At 34.8% G+C, this 24808-nt stretch overlaps 1 protein-coding gene across 1 annotated transcript in view; it reads right to left on the bottom strand.

Annotated features, from left to right (window-relative positions):
* The window catches only part of AHR (aryl hydrocarbon receptor), a 50025-nt gene that overhangs the window by 12064 nt on the left and 13153 nt on the right, over positions 1–24808 (bottom strand). Inside the window, exons 3-6 of the mRNA XM_021718717.1 lie at positions 10494–10597; positions 5647–5736; positions 1958–2081; positions 1180–1310 (exon numbers count right to left, since the gene is read on the bottom strand). Coding sequence (XP_021574392.1) covers positions 1180–1239 — 60 coding nt within the window. The 5' untranslated portion in view covers positions 1240–1310; positions 1958–2081; positions 5647–5736; positions 10494–10597. The remainder of the gene's footprint in view (positions 1–1179; positions 1311–1957; positions 2082–5646; positions 5737–10493; positions 10598–24808) is intronic.

Below are 24808 nucleotides of genomic sequence, written 5' to 3' on the forward strand. Positions count from 1 at the left end.
ATATGTGGTTTGTCATCGACCAAAACAACATTATGCAGTGCATGATTGTACATGCTAATTGATCTTGAGCATCAGTACGAGGATAACCATCTCAAAGCACAATTCTAACTCTGAGTCAACGAATTCTCTTCAGAAATAAACACACAAGCAAAACTGACTGCTTGGTAATGCTTACTTTAAGATTCAATAATCTGTTTCAAATTCCTGAAAATTTACAAAATGGTTATGCAACATACTTTGCATTCTCTTCTCCTGTTCTTGGTGGAATGAACTGTCTAAGGATACAATTAAGAGAACAGATAACCTCCACTCTGAGTATCCCACCTAAGATGCCCTCTACAGTTAACTCCCATGCAGGTGTTCAGACGATGCAACAAGAAGCAATATCTTATATCAGATGATTCTGCAATCATGAATATAGTCATTTTTTTATGTGGCAATTATTCCAGACATGCGGAAAAGACCAAAATTTTCCTGCCTAGCAGCCATTAAACCCCAAGATGGTAAGCATCCTCCTATTGTAGAAAGGCTAGATAATTCATGTCATGAAGTGGTCAAAATACAAGATTTCATATTATTTCACTCAATCTTTGTTGCTACATCCTAAAGAATAGGGTTTTCTGAGTTATAGAAGATATTCAAAATCAGAAATGATGATTTTAAAAAGTTACCTTCCTTTATCAAATTATTTGGTTGCAGATTTTTAAAACTAAATTCAAATATAATTGAAAAAAACTGACTGCATTTTCCTTTTTTTCTCTAACTTAATAATGCTAAATTAAACTAAATTTGGGCTGGGGATGCTTCTGTACTTTTTAAGTCTTTATTAAGAAACTGCAACTTAATTTAGTATATAACCTAACTGAAAGCCTTAATTAACTTTTGCATCAAATAGCTGCATCTCAGCCAATCACAAGTGGCCAACTAATTTGATCTTGTTCAAATAAAGCAAACTCTGAGCTGTAATCAATCAAGCTATCGCTGTACCTCACTTCCACTTTTGCCTATAAATGCTGCCACCTCCTGATTTGAAGCAAGCCCTCTGAACCTCTTCTGATTCTGAGGACTGCCCAATTTGGGAATCGTTCTTTGCTCTAATAAACTCTGCTAAATTAAGTTTGCCTTAAGTTCTTATTTTAACAACAGTAAAAATCAGCATCATGAGATTTTGCACCTTACCAGAAAACCAGATGAATTATCCAGCAGACACCTTAGTCGGCATATGAAACACCTCTCCATAAAAGAAGAGTTTTCTGGAGGAAGCTGGTCTGAGTTATAACAGACTCCTGGCTGTGGGGGACCATGAGCTTCTGTAGAAATAAAAGCAACATCAATTTTGCCTTCCATTTTGATGTAAAATTATCTGAAATTCAGGAAAAATTTGTGTTAATTTCTAAACTGGAGACTGTATTCTAAATACAAAAAAAAGCCTTTCAGAAGAGCTAATAAAAAGAAACTAAAAACTCACTGAATATCACTCTTACAATAGAGAACTTAAGTTGTTTATATTTTTACTGAGCTATTGGTGTTAACAATTTCCATAGCTTCTAATGCATTTTCTTTCCACACTTTCAGATTTCTACAAATAATTTTTGCACTGAGAAAAGTTTTTTTATACTTGCATATGCTAGTTTACTTTTTTTAAAAAGCATTTTAAACAGAGCAACGCACTCTAGGTTCAACCTTGTACACGTCTTCCATCTGAAGGTGGTACCTGTTATTTGTATAAATGTTACTGAGCATGGCAACACTCTGTTGCTTGAAATTCATCAATGGCTCTCATCTGCCAACACAGTCCTTAGCTCATCATGCTCTTTGTGAACAAGTTCTGGCCTGTGGCTACAGGCCTCCATCTTTCCTACCTTCCCTACCTTCACCACAGAGTTTTATACCCCTACATGTTCCCAGCCTCCTTTCACTGAACCATATTAGAAAACCCCAACAGTATCTTTTGTACCATCAATTCTTTGTCCAAAGTCTGTACACTGCGGAGGGTTTAGTGCCCAGTGTAGCTGACGCTGAAATTCAGCTCGGTCTTCGGTATGGATAAGTTCATATACACTCTGATGGATGACATCAGACTACAGAAAAAAGACATAAGGAGATACAAAAAAAGTATTGATTTAAAGTAATTATTATTTATTTTTTTAAGAGTGCACAACTTTATGGGAATTATTCCAGCAGGTCAGAAACAGTGAATTAGAATTCTCATTATATTTCTTTTTTTTTTTTAATATGGAGTTTTTTTAAATTTCACATAGTGGGACAGAAGATATCTTTGTATCCCTTGGAACTTTTTCTTTTTAAAAAAACTTTTTATTTTAAAGATGTGGGGTACAATTCAGGGTTAAGTATACAAATGTTCATTATGCAGGTTCCCTTGTTGATGAGGTGTGCCCTCCCACCCCTGGCAGAATCCCAGTACTGCCAAGTAATTTTAAAGCTTATCTAGTTTAGTGGGTGCTTGCTAGTGTGATGAATACAAATCAAGGGACTGCTAAAGTGCCCCAGTCGCCCAAGATAGTAAAAGCTAGAGTGACTGGCACCACAGCTCACAAGTCATAAGTCACTTGTCATCACTTCCCAGCACGAATGCTCTTGCTCAGTCAGTAAGTCACCTCCCCACTCCTGCCATGCAACATATTAAGATCTGCTTATGTTCCTTTCTATTTATTAAACTTCTGAATCTCACCTCATTCATGAATCCTACGCTATCCACCCAGGTTTCTTTGATTTCTCTAAGCTTAATAGTATTCATTACGTATTTCCTTCACTGTTCTCTAAAGTTCTTTGTGTTAAATTCCCCTCCAAGTAGACTACACAAGAGTAAGAACTGTGCCTTGACCATAGCAGAATCCCTCCCCTCCTCTGGCCTCTCAGCATTTACTACAGTGCTGGGCCCTTAGTGTTTCAACCAGAGTTTTTCTCACTTTTTTTTTCTTTTAACTGCAACTCATGGTAAGAAACACATTTTCCATCGTTCACATGTATGTGCACACAGACACATATAGACACGGAACAAGTTCCAAAAAACACTTAACATCCTTATGTGAGATGATATTATGTATTCTACTTTTATACTATCCTAAGCAACTGGAAAAATGTTTGATGGTGATCCACTGTATCAATTGCATGCCCACATCGGTCACAATTTGCATTTTTAAAAATGGTGCCTTAATCTGTCACTCTTGTCTGATAAAAATGTTTTATTAAAAAATATCAAGCCGGGCTTGGTGGCTCAGCCTGTAATCCCGCGCCTTTGGGAGGCTGAGGTGAGTGGATTGCCTGAGCTCGCGGGTTCGAGACCCACTTGGGCAGCAAGACCTCATCTCTACAATAAATCAAAAAATCAGCTGGGCGTGGTAGCGTGTGCCTGTAATTCCAGCTACTTGGAAGGCTGAGGCGGAAGGATCGCTGGAGCCCAGCAGGCGAAGTGAAGTGAAGTGAAGTGGCCACTGCACTCCAGTCTGGGTGACCGAGTGAGACTCCAACTCAAAAAAAATATATATATATATATCAGGCAACCCTCTCAGGTTCCCGTCCACTGTGTGAGTTTTTCTGTCCTCTCAGTAAATCCTGCTGTCTCACTTTCTAGCTGTCCATGTCTCTCATTCTTCCTGGGCACAAGACAAGGAAAAAAAAAAAAATCCATGTGTATATGTGAGAAACAAACAGTTTAGAAAATGGCTAATCTCTTTGATTTTCTTAACTGATATAAAGCACAATATCACATTATGATTATGATAGTATGTAATTCATCAGGTTTCAAACGGGGCTTTTCTATGGACATTAACATATTTTCTTTAAAATACAAAAAACACAAGTTTAGGACTTGTGGCTGTAGCCATATTCCATTACTTTAGTCATCTACACTTAAATCTCCCTAGGAACTTAATCATCTAGCATTAAATTATCACTATGTCACCCATTCCATAATTGCCAGAAGTTTCATGTAAAACACAAGTTAAGCATACACATTCCCTTTAAAAAGAACCTTAAATAGTTTCCATCAGGTATATAATAAAGTTGAAACTATAACCAATATAACAGTATTATACAGACTGCGTCATTTAGACCAGCAGCCTTGCGACCTCGTTAGAAATGCAAATTCCTGGGTCCCTACTGATTCAGAATATCTAGGAACAGGGCTGAGAGATTTGATCAAGTTTTGTCAAGTTCTTCAGGTGATTCTCACACACATTACAATTTGAAAGCCAGATATATAAGAATGGCAAGCAACCAAGTGTACTTACAATCTGTTTTCAAATCATACCAGATGTTGTTGACCTTCAGATATACCAAATACTTTACAGCTCCATTTACTCATCGTTCATTCAGTAGCAGTAAACAGGCCAGACACCTTTGTTTTCTTTAACGACTTTCAGTCTACTGCTTACACTACTTCTATATTCCCATATTCCTTCATCCACCCATCTGAAGCCTACACATTCTTTAGGTCAGCTTAAATACCGTTTCCTTTAGGATGTCTTCCACAGTCTACATAAATCCAAATTAAAGACCTGTACTTTTACACAGTACCTTTTTCATTTCATAGTTGTCATATGTCCTCTGCTTTCTGTAAGTTATTTGATAACAAATATTTTGTCTTCTCCCCTAAACCTTATCTGTCTGAAAGTTTCCTATTTTATTACTACCCCAAATTCCAGTACACTTCCCTTACTGGGCCTCCTCCTAGCAGCTGCAGAAAAATCCGCACAATTTGGACTCCACCCATGACTTCCCTCCGCCATAGAAGGTCCAACCCCCGTTTCCGCTCTACTCCACTCAAGCACTATAGTTGTAGCCAGAGTTTTTCTACTAATCTGATTCTACCCCCTCCTAGAAATAAATAAAATAATTCAAACTATCACACTATGTTTAGGAGCCATTACCACCCTCTTTACAGCAATCTGCGCTCTAACACAAAATGACATTAAAAAAATCGTCGCATTCTCCACCTCCAGTCAACTGGGCCTTATAATAGTAACTATCGGAATTAACCAACCCCACCTAGCATTTCTCCATATCTGTACTCACGCCTTCTTTAAAGCCATGCTCTTCATATGCTCAGGATCTATTATCCATAGCCTAAATGACGAACAAGATATTCGCAAAATAGGAGGCCTACTCATAACTTTACCCTTCACTTCCTCCTCATTACTTACTAGGAGTCTTGCTCTCACAGGCATTCCCTTCCTCACAGGCTTCTATTCTAAAGACCTAATCATCGAAGCCGCCAACACTTCATATACCAATGCCTGAGTCCTCTCTATTACACTACTTGCCACATCCTTAACAGCCGTCTACAGCACACGCATCATTTTCTTTGTACTCCTAGGTCAACCCCGCTTCCCAACTTCAATCTCCTACATATGAGATTCTGGATTCTTGAAAAATGAAAGAATAAACACAATAACAACAAATCACATAAACATTTACAGAAATTATAGTGCAGTAAATTATTATTAGAAAAATATACTAGCTACAAAAACATAATTTTTATTCTACAGTATATATACTTTAATTGATACTTTATATATACAAATGGTCAGCTGTATCCGTAAAGTATAAGATATATAAAAAAGTAGAAAGCTCATTTTCCAGAAAACAAACATTATTCTAAACTATATTAAAAAATACACTTACTTGCTGAAACCCTAGATAATCTTGTATAGTAGAAGAAGCATAAAAGACCAAAGCATCTGTAGTGACAACCAATACAAAGCCATTTAGAGCCTACAAGAAAAAAAGTTATAAAATTAGTAAGATGATTTAATAGTCTTACTCATAAATACTTACTGTGAGATAAAGGATGTTACTTTTGTTTCTGAAAAATTTCCTCTTCAAAATAGTGAAAATTATTACATCTCACGAACACAGACACATAACACACTCCTGGAGTGAAAAACAGCTCAATCTAATGCTCAATCATGAAAACTTCAGCACAACACTAATTTCTTCTTCCTCTGCTTCAGGTTTTCTCTTTTAAGTATATTGCACCAATGTTTTTTTAAACATAAACTGTATAGACATCATCCACTATAATCTGTCACTGCTTTTTTAGAGGGAGACAGTGAGCAAAGATGTTGATTAGCTCCTTAAAGAGAGAACTCTGTAGGAGAAACTTTTTTTTGGGCAAAGGCATTTCAAGCACTGATGTACTTTAAAATTTGGATACTCTCAAAGAATTATAAGACTTTTAAAGACTTTAATAGGAAAACAATATACATATAATATACATGTAATTAAAATATAATACACATGAAATAAGTATATAGCAAATTTAGTCTATTAAAACAAAGTAATTACTAATATATGTATGTTTAAGTCTATCATTTTACATGTGTTATTTCTGAGTTCATAGTACATCTGAACTGTTTCTTTTTCCCTCCTTCTTTTCCTGCTTTTGGCCAATTATTTTTTCTTATCCCATATTCTTTAATTTGGAAGTTATATTCTCTTTTTCTATTCTTCTAGTGGTTATTCAAGTCTAAGTGCTAATTAATACCTTTATTCTCTTCTTGGAAAACAAGTACCTTATATCAATTTAAGTTTATTATCATATAGTTTAATTCTATAAGCCCTTACTATTTTTGGCTTGAGTTCAGTTTGGTACTTAATCTGTTCTTTATATGTGATTGTGGCTAAACCTTTCTGACGTCTTTTTTTTATGCAAAGGAAGACACTGTATGGTTTAGTCTAACAATCATACAGTGTGGGGTCTGACACATTTGGACTGGATGTCTATTTCTGTCTCTTATTAGCTGTGTCCTATGGTTATTGACCCCTTCAAGCTTTAGAGTGATCACTTCAAAAACTGGCACTCTATTGTATCGATATGATGACTATATCTCATCTAACTCTGCCTGGCAGAGTTGGCACTCAATTAATGTAAGGTGCAATATTAAAGTTATGGAAATGAGCAAGTAAAGAGTTACGTGAGCATGCTTTGAGAACTATAAAGAGCTACATAAATAAGAGTAATTAATTTAACCAATACTTAAAATATTACATACCAAAGAGTGTATATGCTAGGTACTGGCATTCAAGAGTTAACAAGACTTTGCCCCCATGCTTATGATGCTAACACAGTATAGTAAAGATACTATCAGATGACACAAAAGAAACACAGCGATATCAGATGACACAAAAGAAACACAGCAACTATCCTTCTTTCCACTCCAATGACTTTCGCCTTCACGACTCTTGATCTTTACTATACTTCTGAGAACTTGGTTACAAAGATAACACTTGTTATTTAGTAGTCCTTTTTCTAAATGTGTTTACATATTCAAGTGGTTTATTTTTCCCCACAACCCACTGAGGTATGTGCCATATTCCAGTTTTATAATGGAAAAAAGATCATCTCTTTAAAAGTAACTTGCTCAAGGTCACACTGTTAGAAAAAAACTGAGTCAGGAGGTAGTCTTTTTCCAAAGTCTACCTGCTTAATTATCAAGATATGCTGCCTTTATTAGATATTGATCACAGATTGGTATACAATTCTAACTTTTCAACCACACAACTCGGCTCCTAGGTTCTTGATTGCAGAGATTATATATAATACCATTTTCCTCAGGTTAAAGACTGGTGATTATACCCACTGGAAACTTGAATATTGAAGGATGACCACTTTTTTTTTTTTTTTTGAGTTGGAATCTCACTCTGTCGCCCAGACTGGAGTGCAGTGGCCACTCCTGGTCACCGCAGCCTCGACCTGCTGGGCTCCGGCGATCCTTCCACATCAGCCTTCCAAGTAGCCGGAATTACAGGAATGCGCTACCACGCCCAGCTGATTTTTTGACTTATTGTAGAAATGAGGTCTCGCTGCCCAGGTGGGTCTCGAACCCGCGGGTTCAGGCAATCCACTCACCTCAGCCTCCCAAAGGCGCGGGATTACAGGCTGAGCCACCGAGCCAGGATTAACATTTTCAAAACTGAATATCCTTAAATCCTCATGGCAATAACAGTATACATCCATCACTGTATTGTTTCATCCCCGAAAATATCCTCTCTCTAGAGAAGACTATTCATTGATCACATCCATATTATTTTGTAACACATCATACTTTTTCAAACAGCAAAATGAATTTGGTACATTCTAACAGACTCACTGGTGCATACCAGAAGACAGGAGCATAGTTTAAGGCATAATATCAAATCCCTTTAGACAAATGTTAATTGTCAGAAATAAAATAAAAATCTAAAGAAAAAGGTGCATATCAATTTTTTATATATCTCCAATGATCTTAAATACCAGAAAGAACAATATTATTACTTATACTGAATTACTATCTTAGCAAATTAACAGAAGGAATATGCTAATTATATTAATGAAAGAAATTATCATTATTTTAGTCTCAGTCACAAGGATTGCTCAACCTATTTGAAAAGTATGTCGAGTTCACTTGCTATTTGAAACTAGAGAAGTAAACTGCAATTGATTCTGTTACACATAACTGCAACTGTTTTTACTGAAAACAAAGCTGCATGATTATAATAAGTACACAGACAGATTTTGTTTTAAATGTATGAAATAAACAGGTGAAGTAAATAATAGATAATGAGAAGATGCAGTAATAAATATAAGCTAATCTAGAAAATAAAACATTTTAAATGTTTGTAAATAAAAATTTTTGTAACATTTTCTTTACCTGCCCTTGTGAAGCAAATGAAAAGATATCTCCTCAAAAGTTTCAGGCCATATGGTATACAGAACATCTGGTAACATACTCCACATTTTAGTGGTAATTGGCTGATAAGTGCAGGTTGAAAATAGAAAGTCAGATGCCATTATGACACCTATATATAATGAAATAGCCACTTTCACATGTCTATAATGTTTTCAGTCATCTTCTTCATAGAGAGATAACACACAAGCACAATCCTAAGAAAATCATATAGTATGTGATGCTTCCTTTTAGAGAGTAGTCTACAAATGGTAACCAATAAAAATAGGTTTATTTTAACTACCTAAAGATTATCAATTTAAAGATAATTTAAAATATATTTAACTATAGTTTTGCATTAGTATTACTTGAATACATTCAATTTCTTTAACATAAGTTAATTTTTAACTTTTGCTAACAGGAATTTGATCATGATTATAGAATTTTAAAAAATGTTATAAATTATTAGGTTACACTCCAGCATTCACTGAATGAAAAACTTATGGCTACTTTTTGTCATAATGATTGGTAAACTAAGTTTTTCTAGTCAGTTCAACAGATGGGACTGAAAATGATCACATAATGGTGATAGCACATATTAAAATACACATTTTCGTTCTATCTTTCTTCAGTAAAATAAGAACCTGAGAATTTTAAGTGACAATCAAGCATGGCATTAATGCTAATAAATAAATAAAAAGAAAAGAAAGACTGAAAATGCTTTAATAGACACAGGTGTTAGAAATTCTCCAAGTTCTAAAGCATAAAACTAGGGCTAACAGTTATTGAAAAAAATCCATAGCATGTTAATAAGTCACAATCAGCTGCTAAAATAAAATATAAGTGATAAAACACTGAGAAAATGAATAAAGTTTAGGTTGAGAATTTATTTAATTTTAATTTATTAAATAACTGCAATAACTATTTTAAGAGGTACATTCCTTACAACCTATATGTAAATCCAACATCTTTATTTTTTTTTTTGAGTTGGAGTCTCACTCTGTTGCCCAGACTGGAGTGTAGTGGCCACTCCTGGCCACTGCAGCCTTTACCTGCTGGGCTCTGGTGATCCTTCCACCTCAGCCTTCCAAGTAGCTGGAACTACAGGCGCGCTACCATGCCTGGCTAATTTTTGATTTATTGTAGAGATGAGGTCTCACCAAGTTGCTCAGGCAGGTCTCGAACCCACGGGCTCAGGCAATCCACTCACCTCAGCCTCCCAAAGGCGCGAGATTACAGGCTGAGCCATTGAGCCTGGCAAATTCAACATCTTAATGAAAATCTTTAAAATAATCTAGGAGTTCTAGTTTGAAGTACTACAATAAGGAGGGTGATAATCAGATCTCTAATTAACTGACTTCATATATGCAGTCATGCCTTGCTTAATGACAGGGATAACAATCTGAGAAACATGTGGTTAGGAGATTTCGTCATCATGCAAACATCACAGGGCGTACTAATGCAAACCTAGATGGTGTGGCTGACTGCTCTTAAGTTACAAACCTGTACGGCATGCTGTACTATGGACAATTGCCATACAATGGCAATATTTATTTGTGTAACTAAACATGTCTAAACATAGAAAAGATACAGTAAAAATATGGCATTATAATCTTATGAGACTGCTGTTGTACATATGGCCTAATGTTGACGAAAAAGTCATTGTGCAGCACAATTCAATTACAGTTATTCCACCACTGCAGTGCAGAAGAAATTGGCAGGAAACACTGAGTAAATCCGAAATAAACTGGGAATATTAAAATACTTATTACTTTTCCATTCACAGTTGTCTTATTATAAGGGACTACATTTACTAAAATTTACCTGCAATAAGAATTCTCCTTCTTGTAAGTTCAGGCCTTCTTTGAAATTTGCTACACAGTTATCCTGGCTTCCATTTCTGTCAGTAGGGGAGGATTTTAAAGCAACTATGGAAAAAAAAAAAAAAGGAAAAAATAATCACGTATGTAGATTTTAAAATAATAATAAAAAGATATTAGAAAACATCAGAACACTAAACAAATAGACAATTTGAAATATGAGCATTTACTGGTACTATAATGGTTAGGTAAATAATGCTTTTGTTAATGGGTAGCTTCTTATTCTATGCTAATAACAAAATTGAATGATCTAATCAAGCTGCCAGCTGACAGATCATTAAAAATAATTTTTGACGAGTTCATGGTATAATTTTTGCCACATAACTCAGAAGTTTTAACGAACTGCATGACACTGCTATAAATACAATCCATTCCTATTTACTTAAGAGACTAAGATTCCTCAGAATGTAACCTACAAAAATTATTTTTTCATATATATACATATATATGTATACACACACGAGTATATTTATCTAAATACCAGGGAACTAGTGGTGGTGAGGAGAAAGAATCAACTACACCTGTTTTTTTTTTTTTTTTTTTTTGAGTTGGAGTCTCACTCTTGCCCAGACTGGAGTGCAGTGGCCGCTCCCAGCCACCGCAGCCTTGACCCGCTGGGCTCCGGCGATCCTTCCGTCTCAGCCTTCCAAGTAGCCGGAATTACAGGTATGCGCTACCACGCCCGGCTGATTTTTTGATTTATTGTAGAGATGAGGTCTTGCTGCCCAGGTGGGTCTCGAACCCGCGGGCTCAGGCAATCCACTCACCTCAGCCTCCCAAAGGCGCGGGATTACAGGCTGAGCCACCGAGCCCGGCTAACTATACACCTTATTAAGGGATGTATTTCCAGTAGGTTTAGAGTCTTCTTGTCTAGCTTTTGGACTGAAAGGAGATGCCTATAGAAACCTAGAAGAAACTTAGCTTAGGCAAATCTCCCTCAAATGCAAGACTAGAGGACAGCCCAACCTTTCAATTCATGGTTTAACATAATAATCTCTAGTAAACTTTTAGGTTTCCTTGTCAAGGCTGAAGGTCAAAGACCACCCCTTGGCTGGTCAAAGCTATAGTAATGATAATAAAATCACCTTTGGTCAAGGAGTTTGCAGATTGCAAATATCTAACAAGTCTCTTGCAGGAGAACCCCCTGCCCTAGTCTCCTCTCATCTAGCCCAACACCCGAGAGCAGGAGATAATAATGTCCAGGGACCTTAAGATCTAAAAGTCCTGTGACTACAATCAACATCAAAGACCTGCAGTCCTGAACACGCCTTTGAGCCAAAATCCCCCTACCCAAATATACCCATTTTGTGGCCCTTCGAGGCCACACTTGCCTCTCAGTGTCGGTCCCTTTTCCAATCTGTAAAAGGTGAAAAATAAACTTTACTTCTTTCTACTTTCTTACTTGGTTGCAATCTTGCATTATTCTCGCTGCCCAGGCACCAGCTCCAGATGACCCTTTCATGGGTAAAAACTGCCAATATTGCTTGTTATTAGGTTCATCTTCAATTTATAAATCATCTCATGGAGCAATAATATCTATATGATGTTGAATCTTTCTACCCAAGAACATAAAATGATTTTCCATTGTATAAGTCTTCACTTTGTCCTGCTACAGTGTCTTAAAGTTGTACACAAAAAAAGATGTACACTATTATTTTTACGTTCATTCTTAGGTATTACATCTTGTAAATGGCTTCCTCTTCACTATAGCTTCTAACTACTTATGGATTATATATATGAAGGAAAGTCTCATGGCATTATGGAATGTTTACTACTGGAGCAGCATGTTGTAATGCTCTTCTGGGTTTTTCCCCTCCTCATCCATGTGTGTTTGTGTGTGTGTGTTTCTAGTGTGGGAGGTGGCATAGATGCATAGAAATAATAATCGCCACCACTTACTTTAGCATTTTGCCAAGCACTTTCAAGTATTATCTCATTTAACAGCATGTGGACATTAACAGCATCTGACAGAATTGGGTTCAAATCTTAGTTGTGCTATTTATGAAAAGTATGAGCTCTTTGAACCTGCCTCTTAATATGTGAGGTGGTAATTAAAAAATAAATAAAGCCCATCTGCAGGGTTGTTATGAACAATCATGAGTATATCTAAAGTTCCTGACATACAGCCAAATTAATAGTATTTCAATAAATGGTAGTTCTACTGATTAGAAATATCTCTCATGGCTTTTGGATTGCCTTGTTATAAAAATATAATCTTTTAGATACTTCTCATTTTTATCTTTCCATTTTTTCTGATCTCTTTTAAACTTGTGATCTTTAAATAAAAGCACTAAGTAAAAGTGACTCTGGCAGTCCTTTTAAGATTTATTTCATTATATTTTTATGTGCCAAAATAATCTGGGTCAGTGAAACACTGGAGATTTACTTATAAACAAACTTTCTCTCAGGTGGAGCAAAGTTTCACATAAAAAACATGTTTACAGTGTTTCATGTCTGCACTATAATTTCTGGTAAATCAACAGTGCATATGTCAGACCAGTCTTATGCCAAGTTTTTGCCTTAGCAGAAGTTAAAACCTATCTCTTTGGATGAAAAGGCCAAAGTGTGGCCTCTGAATACAACAATTTGAAAAGGCCAGAGAACAGATTTCCTTAGGCCAAAAAATAGTTTGAGGTAAATTGATCTAACAGTTAATCAAGACCAAAGGAAATGCTTAATCTGTGGAGAGAGAATGGTAGAATGGCCTTTCTCCCTTTCTATTCTGTAAGTTGTGTTGTTGTTGCTTGCTTTCTAATTTCCAAACTTGCTTGACTGAACTAAAATTGTACAATGTCAGAGTTAACTATACTCTGTCACTTTTCCAAAAGCTCCAATATTAGGCACAATTTAAGAGTTTTACCAAATATCAATTAGATTGTTTTTTAAAAGAAAACATTACAACCAAAACCCTCACCTTATAAAATAAGCAAAATGAGTCTAAAATGGACAGATAACAGCTGTCCAATTAAAAATATCCAAATTATCATTAAAAGTCTCTTAAAATATGTAATCAATGGAATTAAGATTAGTTCCAGCTAGAGTCACTGGTAGGAGGAAAACACAAAATTTAATAATGACTTGGCCACCAAAAAGTTGAATAAAAAATGAAAGAGACCATTTTTACTCATCTCAGAGTAATCATCTCAATTACTCATCTCAGAGTAATTTATGATTTGTTCTTGGGCTTGTTCTAGGGTATTTGGCCAATGTAAGTAGACTTTGGATTGTGCCTTTAAGTAGGGCATATAAGCTACAGAAATTAGGAACTAAAAAACAATGTCAAAAATACTAAGTGCCAGAATAGGCTTTAAATAAAGTATTACAGGAACTTGAAGTAGAAAAAAATAAAAAGAACAAATTCTTCCTAAACAACAGAGCTTATAATTCTGAATGCTGGAAGGATAATATTTATTATGTATAACTACTGCTTAAGTAGGAAATATGACAAATGCATTTGGGGGAATGATTACTAGAGTTCTACCAAAAACAAGCAAGCAAATATTTCTGTTGGTCTCATCAGTAAAGCATTTAAGTAAATACTAAACAAAGCTGAGTCCAGGAAGGATACACTCCCTTTCTGGTGTTATCTACAAAATGCTATTAGGTGTTTTCATTTTTTTTATTTTTAGTTTTTAGAGTCAGGATCTTGCCCTGTCATCCAGACTAGAGTAGAGTGTCATGATCACGGTTTACTGCCTTTTTAGAAAACTAATTTTATATCATGACCTCTCGACCTAGACTATGTAGTTTTTACCCTTGCATGAGGTTTTTCCTCTATTACTTGATCTCCTACCAACTTCTAACTTCCTCAAATCACTAGAAGCTATATCAATTAATACTACTCCTTTTTGTGTACATATGGCTTACCCTGATTAGAAAGAAAGCAAAGGAAGAATAAGAAAGTGATATGGGATACTGTCAAAATAACTGCTTTTGACCATTTGAGTGGCCTTAAATAAATTACTTGCTAATAATAAAGGATATTGAGCACATACTGTGTGCCTAGTACGTTCCATGTATTATATCTTATTGAATTTTCATAATAGTTCTATGAGACTAACATTGTTGTTCTTTCAACATATTAAGAAATTGAGACTTAGGAAGGTTAGGAACTTTTCCCAGGATCACAGATTTAAGTGGTAGAGCCTAGATAAAAACCTCATGACTCCTGTGTATGAGCTATTATTAATCACTCTCCTCTCTGCTAACTGCCTTTGATCTTTAGTTTCCTCTTTTTATATGAGAACAACACTACATCGTATAGAGTACTCGGAAAATGCCTGGACTGGATCATGGGCAGTCAAAGCAGAGATAATGAATTCTGTGCTGAGTTTATACATCCTCAAACCCTTATGGAAAACTTATTTGAAAGTCCAGTTGACTCTTGAACATCACAGATTGAATGGCACAGGTCCATTTATGTGCTTTGGCCACCCTTGAATCAGCAAGACCAGTCCTCCTCTTCCTCAGCCTACTCAACATGAAGACGATGAGGATGAAGACCTTTATGATGATCCACTTCCACTTAATGAGTAATGAATACATTTTCTCTTCCTTATGACTCCCTTAATATTTTTTCTCTAGCTCACTTTATTATAATAAGAATACAGTATATAATACATATACAAAGCACATGTTAATCAACTGTTTGTGTTACCTGGTAAGGCTTCTGGTCAACAGTACCTATTAGTAGTTAAGTTTGGGGAGTCAAAAGTTGCACTCTGACTTTTGACTGCTTGGGGGTCAGTGCTGCTAACTCTATGTTGTTCAAGGGTCAACTGTACGTCAAAACTGTAAATTGTTATGTTAATAATACACATGATCAGATGTATGGGATACTTTAAACATTACACCATTGGAATTAAATATATGATAGTTCATAGAAAGAAAATGCAACATGTAAAAATAAGTCACCAGCAGATTCAGCTACTAGGGAAGCATTTGCTATACTTTAACAGATATTTGTTAAAATCCTCCCCATGGGTTATGCACCAACTTCCAAAGTGTGAGAATCTGACTTTGAACATTTAGTGGAATATTAATATAGTATCTGCTAGAACATTTCAACTATTTCCTCACTGAGAAATCTATTAAGCAATCATACAATACAAATAAGACTTTAATCTAACAAATGATGAAATTTAGAGTGCAAATACATCACAGCATTATCAAATAGTCATATTCCAGATGATTTGAGTTTTATTCTCACATGCATTTAACTGTATTCATGTTTCCTAATATGATACTTTCCTTCCTTATACCTCTAAGCTCAGATTTCCATTTCTCCTTACAAGCCAAATATATTCTCCTCAAATAACATGCTCTGAATAGTTGGAGAGAGAAAATTCATGAGGAGGAAATACTGGATTGTGATAAGTTATATTTTGTATTTTGTTAATATCATTTGCATTTAAACAGAAATATGACATGATAAAAATTTAGTCGAGGAAATGCATATGGTTTTTTAATCCTTAATTGTTGCTATAAATTCAATTTATTCCATAATATTTATCATCCCCTTTATTACTTTGGCAAGGAAAATTAAATTCCACTCCCACATTGACACAAACATAAAAGATAGCAAGGCACTGACTTACAAAATTCAATCAACTATGTAAACTTTTATAAGTCAGAAAGGGTTAAATAATGCAGTAATTCTTAAATTTAGGAAAAACATTTCCAGTTTAGTTTACTCTAGTATAAATGAGTATTTACAAATAATTTCCAAATAATGTATTAAATGTACCTAAAGCAAGTTTTTTCTACATACTTTGCGTTAAAACATACATGTTTTATTTAATACATTATATTTTGTTATTTTTTTGTAAATAAAGCGTTCTCCTTTTGAGAGAAGGAAGAAAGTGAAAATAAAGAACACTATGTTATATTCTAAATTCCAAGATAAAGTTTATATAGTTCATTACCTTTTTTTGTTTTTTTGAGTTGAAGTCTCACTCTGTCGCCCAGACTGGAGTGCAGTGGCCGGTCACGGCCACTGCAGACTCGACTCACTGGGCTCCAGCGATCCTTCCGCCTCAGCCTTCTGAGTAGCTGGAATTACAGGCACGTGCTACCATGCCCGGCTGATTTTTTGATTTATTGTAGAGATGAGGTCTCGCGAAGTTGCCCAGGCCAGTCTCAAACCCGCGGATTCAGGCAATCCACTCACCTCAGCCTTCCAAAGCGTGGGATTACAAGCTGAGCCACCAAGCCCGGCTTAGTTCATTACCTTTTAATGATATTAACAGAAAATGTTTCTGCCATAGCAGAATAAAATATTTAGTGTGAATGTTAGTTTATATATTTATGACTGTAGGTTGTGAAACTGGTGTTAACTTTTTTTAGCAAATGTGAGGGACATCATCTTCAAGCTGAAAAAGTCCTTAAAAGTTAGTTCTATTGCAAGTCTCATATGAAAACTGACTTCCAAGGATGTTACTTAACATTTTTCTAGTTGGTATGTAAGTGGGCTTATGCAATTCCTCTATACTATACAGTCAATCTCTGCATTAATGGAACCAACAAGAGCAGTTAATTTGTCTTTTAAGTAGGAAATAAATTGCATTAAGCCTTTCACATATATAAGAGTAGAATTCAAACTACATTTTGTAAATGTAATGATGTAAAAAAAACAAAATAGTGATTCTTAAACTTTCACAGATACTAGTATCACCTGGGAGGTTTATTAAAACACAACACCCAGTCCCACCCACTAGAATGTCTGATTCAGTAGATCTAAGATGGGGCTCTGCAGTCTGCACTGCTAAGAAAGTTTCCAGGTGATGCTGAAGACCATGTGCCACTCTTTGAGAACCAGCGACTTAAAACACCAGGGTTCAGGAAATAACTTAAAATGTTCTGAATCTAATTCCCTCATACTTTCTAAAATTATCATTTCCATGTTAAAAGAACACACTTATTAACATTTCTTCAGGAATTAATAACTAATAACAATTTTACAAACACAAAACTGAAGCACATAATTTAAGACTAAGACACAGGATAATAACACAAAATTCTATATGTATCCTAGCACAGCAAGCAGAACACTACGCCCATAGTTTGTATTTTCATCAAAGGAGACTGTTCGCATTTCCTTGAACAAAGTGTCTAGAGTTGAATAGGTGATACTGTTTTTCTTTTTTGAGTTGGAGTCTCACTCTGTTGCCCAGACTGGAGTGCAGTGACCGCTCCCGGCCACCGCAGCCTCAACCTGCTGGGCTCCGGCGATTCTTCCGCCTCAGCCTTCCGAGTAGCTGGAATTACAGGTGCACGCTACCACGCCTGGCTAATTTTTTGACTTTATTGTAGAGATGAGGTCTCGCCTGCCCAGGCGGGTCTCGAACCCGCGGGCTCAGCAATCCACTCACCTCAGCCTCCCAAAGGCGCGGGATTACAGGCTGAGCCACCGAGCCCGGCAGGTGATACTTTTAAACAAAAGAAAACAATATGTAGAAGTAAATTATTACATATTATACCAAAAGAATTTTTAGGAAATTTCCATCTCTAAATCAAAATACTAAATTAATTCAACAAAGGGAGTCTAGGTGATACACCAACTATATAAACTATTATAAATCTGAATACCAGACCTCTGTGCACATTCTACAAAGACAAAAAAATTCTCCATTGAAACCAAGATATCAGTATTCTGCAAGAAAAAAATGATAATGTATATAACAACTTTACTTATACAACTTACTTCACAGATCTTTCTTATTTTCAGGATTAATCTACTACAAAACTAATATATCAGGGCAGGCAAGCATTATTATCGTACATGCTGAGAAGATGAAGACTCTGTGAAACAGTGAGGTTAAAGGTCTTAACAAAAACCACAAGATTAGTTAAATGAACTAGCATCCCGTCTCCTGCCTGCCAGTGCTTTCATCACAAGAAACAATCTCCCTCCACCATGCTGAGACATAGAGGTGGAATGCTGTCTCCATAACACAGAAACTAGACATGATCAAAAATCCAACTGACAACAGACAATAAAACTGTAAAACTGGCAATAAAAAGTATCCCCACATTACATGGGAAAATTTTAGGCAAGAAAATACAGAAAGAATTCAGTGTGGACAATTCATTAAGGTTCATTACATCAACAGATCCAATCTGACTGCTTGTCTCCCTCTTAACCTCCCACTGCTAACAAGTGAGTGGCTTTATGGCTTCAATGGCCAAGCAAGGACTAGAAATTACCTTCTCTAGCATTATTATTTTTCTGTATGGACTTTAATTTCATTTCAGCTTACATTTTTATGCACAATTTTCTCTTTAGCCCTCTAATTTAAAAACTTAACCCAACAAATGAAGGCATCTTAAGCAAATTCATTACCACCTTAGCACAGTCTCATAGTCCACAGATTTGCTTTCCTCCATCTGCTGGCTCTTAAAACATCTTATCTCTGATAATTTCCCTCTTATTCTACATGCTCTCCTCCTGAATATTTTATTCACTTTCATGACTTAAAATATTATTCCAATCATAGTATGATGACTCCAAAATCTAAATAACTATGAGTAAATGAATGAGTGTGAGCTATTGATTAAAATTAACTGTTCAAAAAGTCAAGACTGTAAGAGGATTTAAAAATAATACATAAATATTATTACTAAATAAAAATAATTAGTGCAACAGCTTCTTTACAGACTTTAAAATAATTATTTAATGTTATATGTGAATATATTTTCTAAAACACTATAACATAAAGGTGTGTACATTTCCATTAACCAGATCAAAAAGTCTCACAAAATATTAAAAGATTTAACTACAGAAATTTAAATGTCTTAAAAAGAAAAAATAAAAAGCCAAAAAGCTGGCTGACTTCAATATGACAACAATAGTAGTCTTCCTAAAAAAACTGTAAAAAACAAAAAGCTAAAGGCATAAATTTATGACTAACTAGACCTGTTCATAGTCAAACAATCAAGCATTCTAGAACCATGTAACACTAGGTAACAATGAAAGAAATCGATTAAATCAATAAATTTAAAAGAGAGGAAAAAAGCAAAGTACATAATAAAAAATGATGTAATTAGTTTAGGTTTGGTTTGCATATTGGATAGATATTCTGTCACTGTACTTTTAAAAATGCTTGTCGAGGCAAACAAAAACACTCAGAGATAAAAGTACCCTACACAAAATCATATCATAAAATATTACATTTATTTGTATAACTTAATAAATCTTATACTATAAATTGGGATATCTGAGAAAAAGAGATTACATTCTGGTCTGACCTAAAGAGGTCATATTATTAAATGTGAGAACCAGGATCTGAATACTCACTCAATAAGAATTTTCTGCTATTCTTTTTATTCATTCATGTTTAAATTTGCATGAATTTTATTATATGAAGTCCATAAATTAAAAATTTTAAAGAACATGTAGATTTATATAGTCTTAGTTATGGAAATTATCATTAATGTTATAATTAGAGTTTCATGTTTTAGAATGTGAATGAGGGAACAAGTATACATAGTTAAATTCTAATCTAAAATGGAAAATCTATGGGTCAATAAAACTCAACAATTACTTTATTTGGTGATTTCAAATGTTCTACACTGTAAGGCAAACAAACCTACCTGGACGTTTTTAGAATTAAGAAATCACTTTTAATGATACTGTGATAGTGAAACTTCGGTAAATTACTTTACATACAATAATTTTAAAATTATAGTAAAGTAGATAAAATTATAGAATTCTTGTATATAAAAAAAGCAGACATACAGAGAAGCCCAAACTTTACCTATATGATGTCTACTTGTATACCGAATCCTGAATTGTAACCCACATCTTTAAAATAAAATATATATAAACTAAAAAAATTTTTTTAAAAAGCAGACATACAAACCCATTAGAGTTTTTTTAAAAAATCAACCCTTAAAAGCATCTTATTATTTAATTCATTTTACTGTTTATTCATTCTTGTTCTTGGCAGATACACACACACACACACACACACACACACACACACACACACACACATATATATATATATATATATTTGTTCTTCAAGAATACTGTTCTGGTTTAAGAGATACCAAAACAGGAATGAAATTCAGAGAAATGCACACACTGAAGATGGTAAACACAATAGTTCTCTTTCAAAAACCTAATGAACTGAGAATGAACTGTTAAAGCATCTGCAAAAGGAAGACCAAGAACAGAGCACTTGTAATTTTTAATTTAAAATAAAGTCAATGGAGATCCATGATAAACAATAAGGTCAAATAAATGTTATATCATCACATAATGTTAAGTTAATTGTCATCCTTTCTTCCCACAGTACTTTTTAGACTTAATGAATCTTAAATCACTCTAACATGCAAATAATTATACACTTTATAAAATGGTAACTCTTTTAAGCATGTATAATAATTCAAGACTCAGATTTTCTTCTACATTACCTAGTTTTAAAAATAACCAGAAAATGATTCTCTATGACAATTGCAAATGCAGGACTTTAGAATTAGAAACTCAGATCCTCAAACTCAGTTTTGTTAGGTTTAACGGTAATGTTGACAAAGTCATCTTTTTCTTGTTCTAAGTCTTCTTTCCACAAATTAAGTTTACACATCTTAATTATAAAGCTGTCCTAAATAATAGCCCTTGACTTGGATGTGAAAGATTTCAGTTAATGGTTATCTTTTTAATTTTTAATTTTTTAAAGCAGGATTTATTGAGGGAACAGAAAAGTTCCCAAAATGGGAGGGGTCCCCATAGGGTTGCCCAGTTATATTTTAAATAGTGCAACATTTACTATGAATAAGTACCACATGACATATAACTCCTACTGTTGTATCACAGAAAGAAAGCATTTTTCTGCCTTTTTTACCTCATCCTCAAATTTTTAATTTTGGAGGTGGCTATCAAAAGGCAGACTAATTTGAGCAAAATACATGATAATGAACATTTCAAAAAATAATTTTAAAATCTCATTAAAAATTTTAACATATGCCAAAATTACTCTTATTAAGAATAAAACATTACCACACTGATTAAATTGGTTAACAAATCCAATGTTCACTGTTTGACAATCCTAAGAGACACAATATAGGAAACAATTATCTTCCCTTAACATCAGACAATTTCAAAGGTTAGGCTGTCATCACTCAAGTCCTAGTTAACAAACTACTACTGATCATAGTTCTTAATATATTTAAACTTTTAAAATATTTTCCATCTCAGAGACAAAGTGATTTTTGAGTTTAACATGCAAATAGTATCAAAGAAGCTGCTCTGAACTGTACCATAACTGAAAAACGACTAAAGCCTGTTCAAATACTTTAAAGCTATATTTTAGAATGTTTACATTAATTAAAAATGGATAAATATTAATATACTTTAAAAAGTGCTGCTTTTCAGACAGTAATAGCAGTAGAGTCATGGTTCCAAAGTTTAAGAAGATCCATCCAAGTTGGATTATTTAAACTTGCAATAAATAGATGTATTTTCTTGGAAAAATATCTATTGTTATAGTAAAACTTGAGTTTCCTTTCTAACAAGATTGTATGATTACTCGTTTATATTGTTCTTTCCGCAGGAATTTGCACACCCCCCCCGTTTGCATCCTGTTATTCACTTTGAGCTTCCCTTCACTTCACTATACTGTTTCCCTAATAGTGGGAGAGTGGGTCTAGCTGCACATAAAAATCCTAATCATTGTCAGCACGCTCCAAGTCTCTTCATTTGCACTTAGCATTGTTCAGTTCATACCGGTTAGCCTTAAGTTTTTACCCTTAAATGTGTACTCCGAAATGCTGCATTGCTTTTACATACCACTGGTGATCTGGAGATTTGGGGATTTTGTTTTTAGTAAATTATTTTCACTTTCCATCTAATTTCATGATTGTATATTGAACAACCTAAGAAACTGCTTACAATGAACACACAATTAAAACCCAAGCAAACACATTGATTGTCTTAAAGTTTTGTATGTTTGGATTTGTCCTTCTGAAGCCAAAGAAAACAGTTTTTTTAAACTAGTTCAGGGCATATTCAAGGCCAGACTGCCTTCAACTCTGTAACATGCTTATTAAAATACTGATTCCTGGGTTTTACCAAATCTATTGAACCAGCACATAAGGGGCATACCTTAGAATGTCCATTTTCACAAGCTTTCTAGGTAACTTATGTGCACACTGAAGTTTGAAAAACAGTAAAGGATCTAAAATTAAAGATAATATATTTTTTTTTTTTGCTGTGCAGAAACTTAATTAGGGCCCACTTATTTATTTTTGTTTTAGTTGCAATTGCTTTTGAGGTTTTAGTCATAAATTCTTCACCTAAGCCAATGTCCATGAGAGATTCTCCTAGGTTTTCTTGTCTAGGATTTTTATTGTTTCAAGTCTGACATTTATGTCTTTATTAATCTTGAGTGAATTTCTGTATATGGGGAGAGAAGGGATCAAGTTTCATTTTCCTGCATGTACCTATCCAATTTTCCCAGCACCATGTGTTAAATAAGGCATTCTTTCCCCAGTGTATGTTTTTGTCTGCTTTGTCAAAGACCAGTTGGTTGTAGATATTTGGGTTTATTTCTGGATTCTCTATTCTTTTCCATTGGTCCACATGTCTGCTCTTGTACTAGTCCCATGCTGTTTTGGTTACCAGCCTTGTAGTATAATTTGAAGTCAGATAATGTGATGCCTCCAACTTTGTTCTTTTTGCTTAGGATTGCTTTAGCTATTCTGACTCTTTTTTTCTTCTATAGGAATTTTAGGATTCTTTTTTTCTAATACTGTGAAAAATGTTAGTAGTTTGATAGGGATTGCATTGAATTTGTAAATTATTTTGGGTTATATGGTCATTTTAATAATGTTGATTCTTCCAATCCATGAGCATGAGATGTTTCTCCCTTTGTGTGTGTCCTCTGCAATTTCTTTCATCACAGTTTTGTAGTTCTCCTTATAGAGATCTTTCACCTCTCTGGTCAGAATAGGAGGAAAATATTCGCAAACTATGTATCTGAAAAAGGACTAATATCCTGAATCTATAAAGAACTTAAAAAAATCAGCAAGAAAGAAAGCAAATAATTCCATTACTACACAGCCATAAAAAAGAATGAAATCATGTCCTTTGCAGCAACATGGATGGAGCTGGAGATCATTAAACTGACTCAGTTTAAGTAAACTGACTCAGAAACAGAAAACGAAACACCATATGTTCTCATTCATATGTGGAAGCTAAATGGTCATACAGATAGAAATAATAGACACTGGGAACACTAATAAGAGGGGAGGGAAGAAGGGGTGAGGGTTTAGAAACTACCTATGGGGCACAGTGTTCACTATCTTGGGGAATAGGCCACCTGAGACCCAATCCCCACCACTACATAATATGTCCATGTACAGAATATGCATGTGTGACCTCTGAAACTAAAATAAACAAATAAATATATATATTTCTTTTATAAAAGATAATATAGCTGATGAAGGAATGATACAAATAGATAATAAGATCCTACTGGCAAATGCACTGAATCATAATAAAAAAAACAGGCAAACTAATTAATGAAGAGCTGAGAATCTGTTTATTTTTTGAGTTGGAATCTCACTCCGTTGCCCAGGATGGAGTGCAGTGGCACGCTGCTCACGGCCACTGCAGCCTCGACCTAATGGGCTCAGGAGAGCCTTCTGCCTCAGTCTTCCAAATAGCTGAAACTACAGGCATGCGCTACCATGCCCAACTAATTTTTTGATTTGTTGTAGAGACAAGGTCTCACCATGTTGCCCAAGCTGGTCTCGAACAGGCAATCCTCTCGCCTCAGCCTCCCAAAGTGCTGGGATTATAGGCGTGAGCCATCGCACCCGGCTGAGAACCTACTTTTTAACAAGAACCCGTGATAAGCTATGACATTCTGTATAAGATAAACTTTGGAATCTCTTTTACTTGAGGCATCAAATAACAGAACACATGTCTAATTACATGTGTGTCTCTGTGTATTTATATATATAATATATATTGTATGCATTACTATATAAATGCATGTATAAGCGTGTGTGTTTTCATACACACATATGTATGCATCTGCCTTAAAGGGCAGTAATTACGTTAGTACTTAACTGGAACACTAGCTACTCAAAGCAACTTCAGTTCTGTTCTACTACTTCTAAGCAGAGAAAACTTAGGCGTATTTTCCCCTCCTTTACATATATAATTTGATTTTCTCCATTAAAAAGGAGCAGAAAATAGAAAGGCAAAATGACTCAAGTCAATAAATTTTTATCAGAGTCAAGGAATAATGCCTC

Source organism: Carlito syrichta, unplaced genomic scaffold (genome assembly GCF_000164805.1).
Source record: "Carlito syrichta isolate Samal-C Ts95f unplaced genomic scaffold, Tarsius_syrichta-2.0.1 Scaffold313356, whole genome shotgun sequence".
Lineage (NCBI taxonomy): Eukaryota > Metazoa > Chordata > Mammalia > Primates > Tarsiidae > Carlito > Carlito syrichta.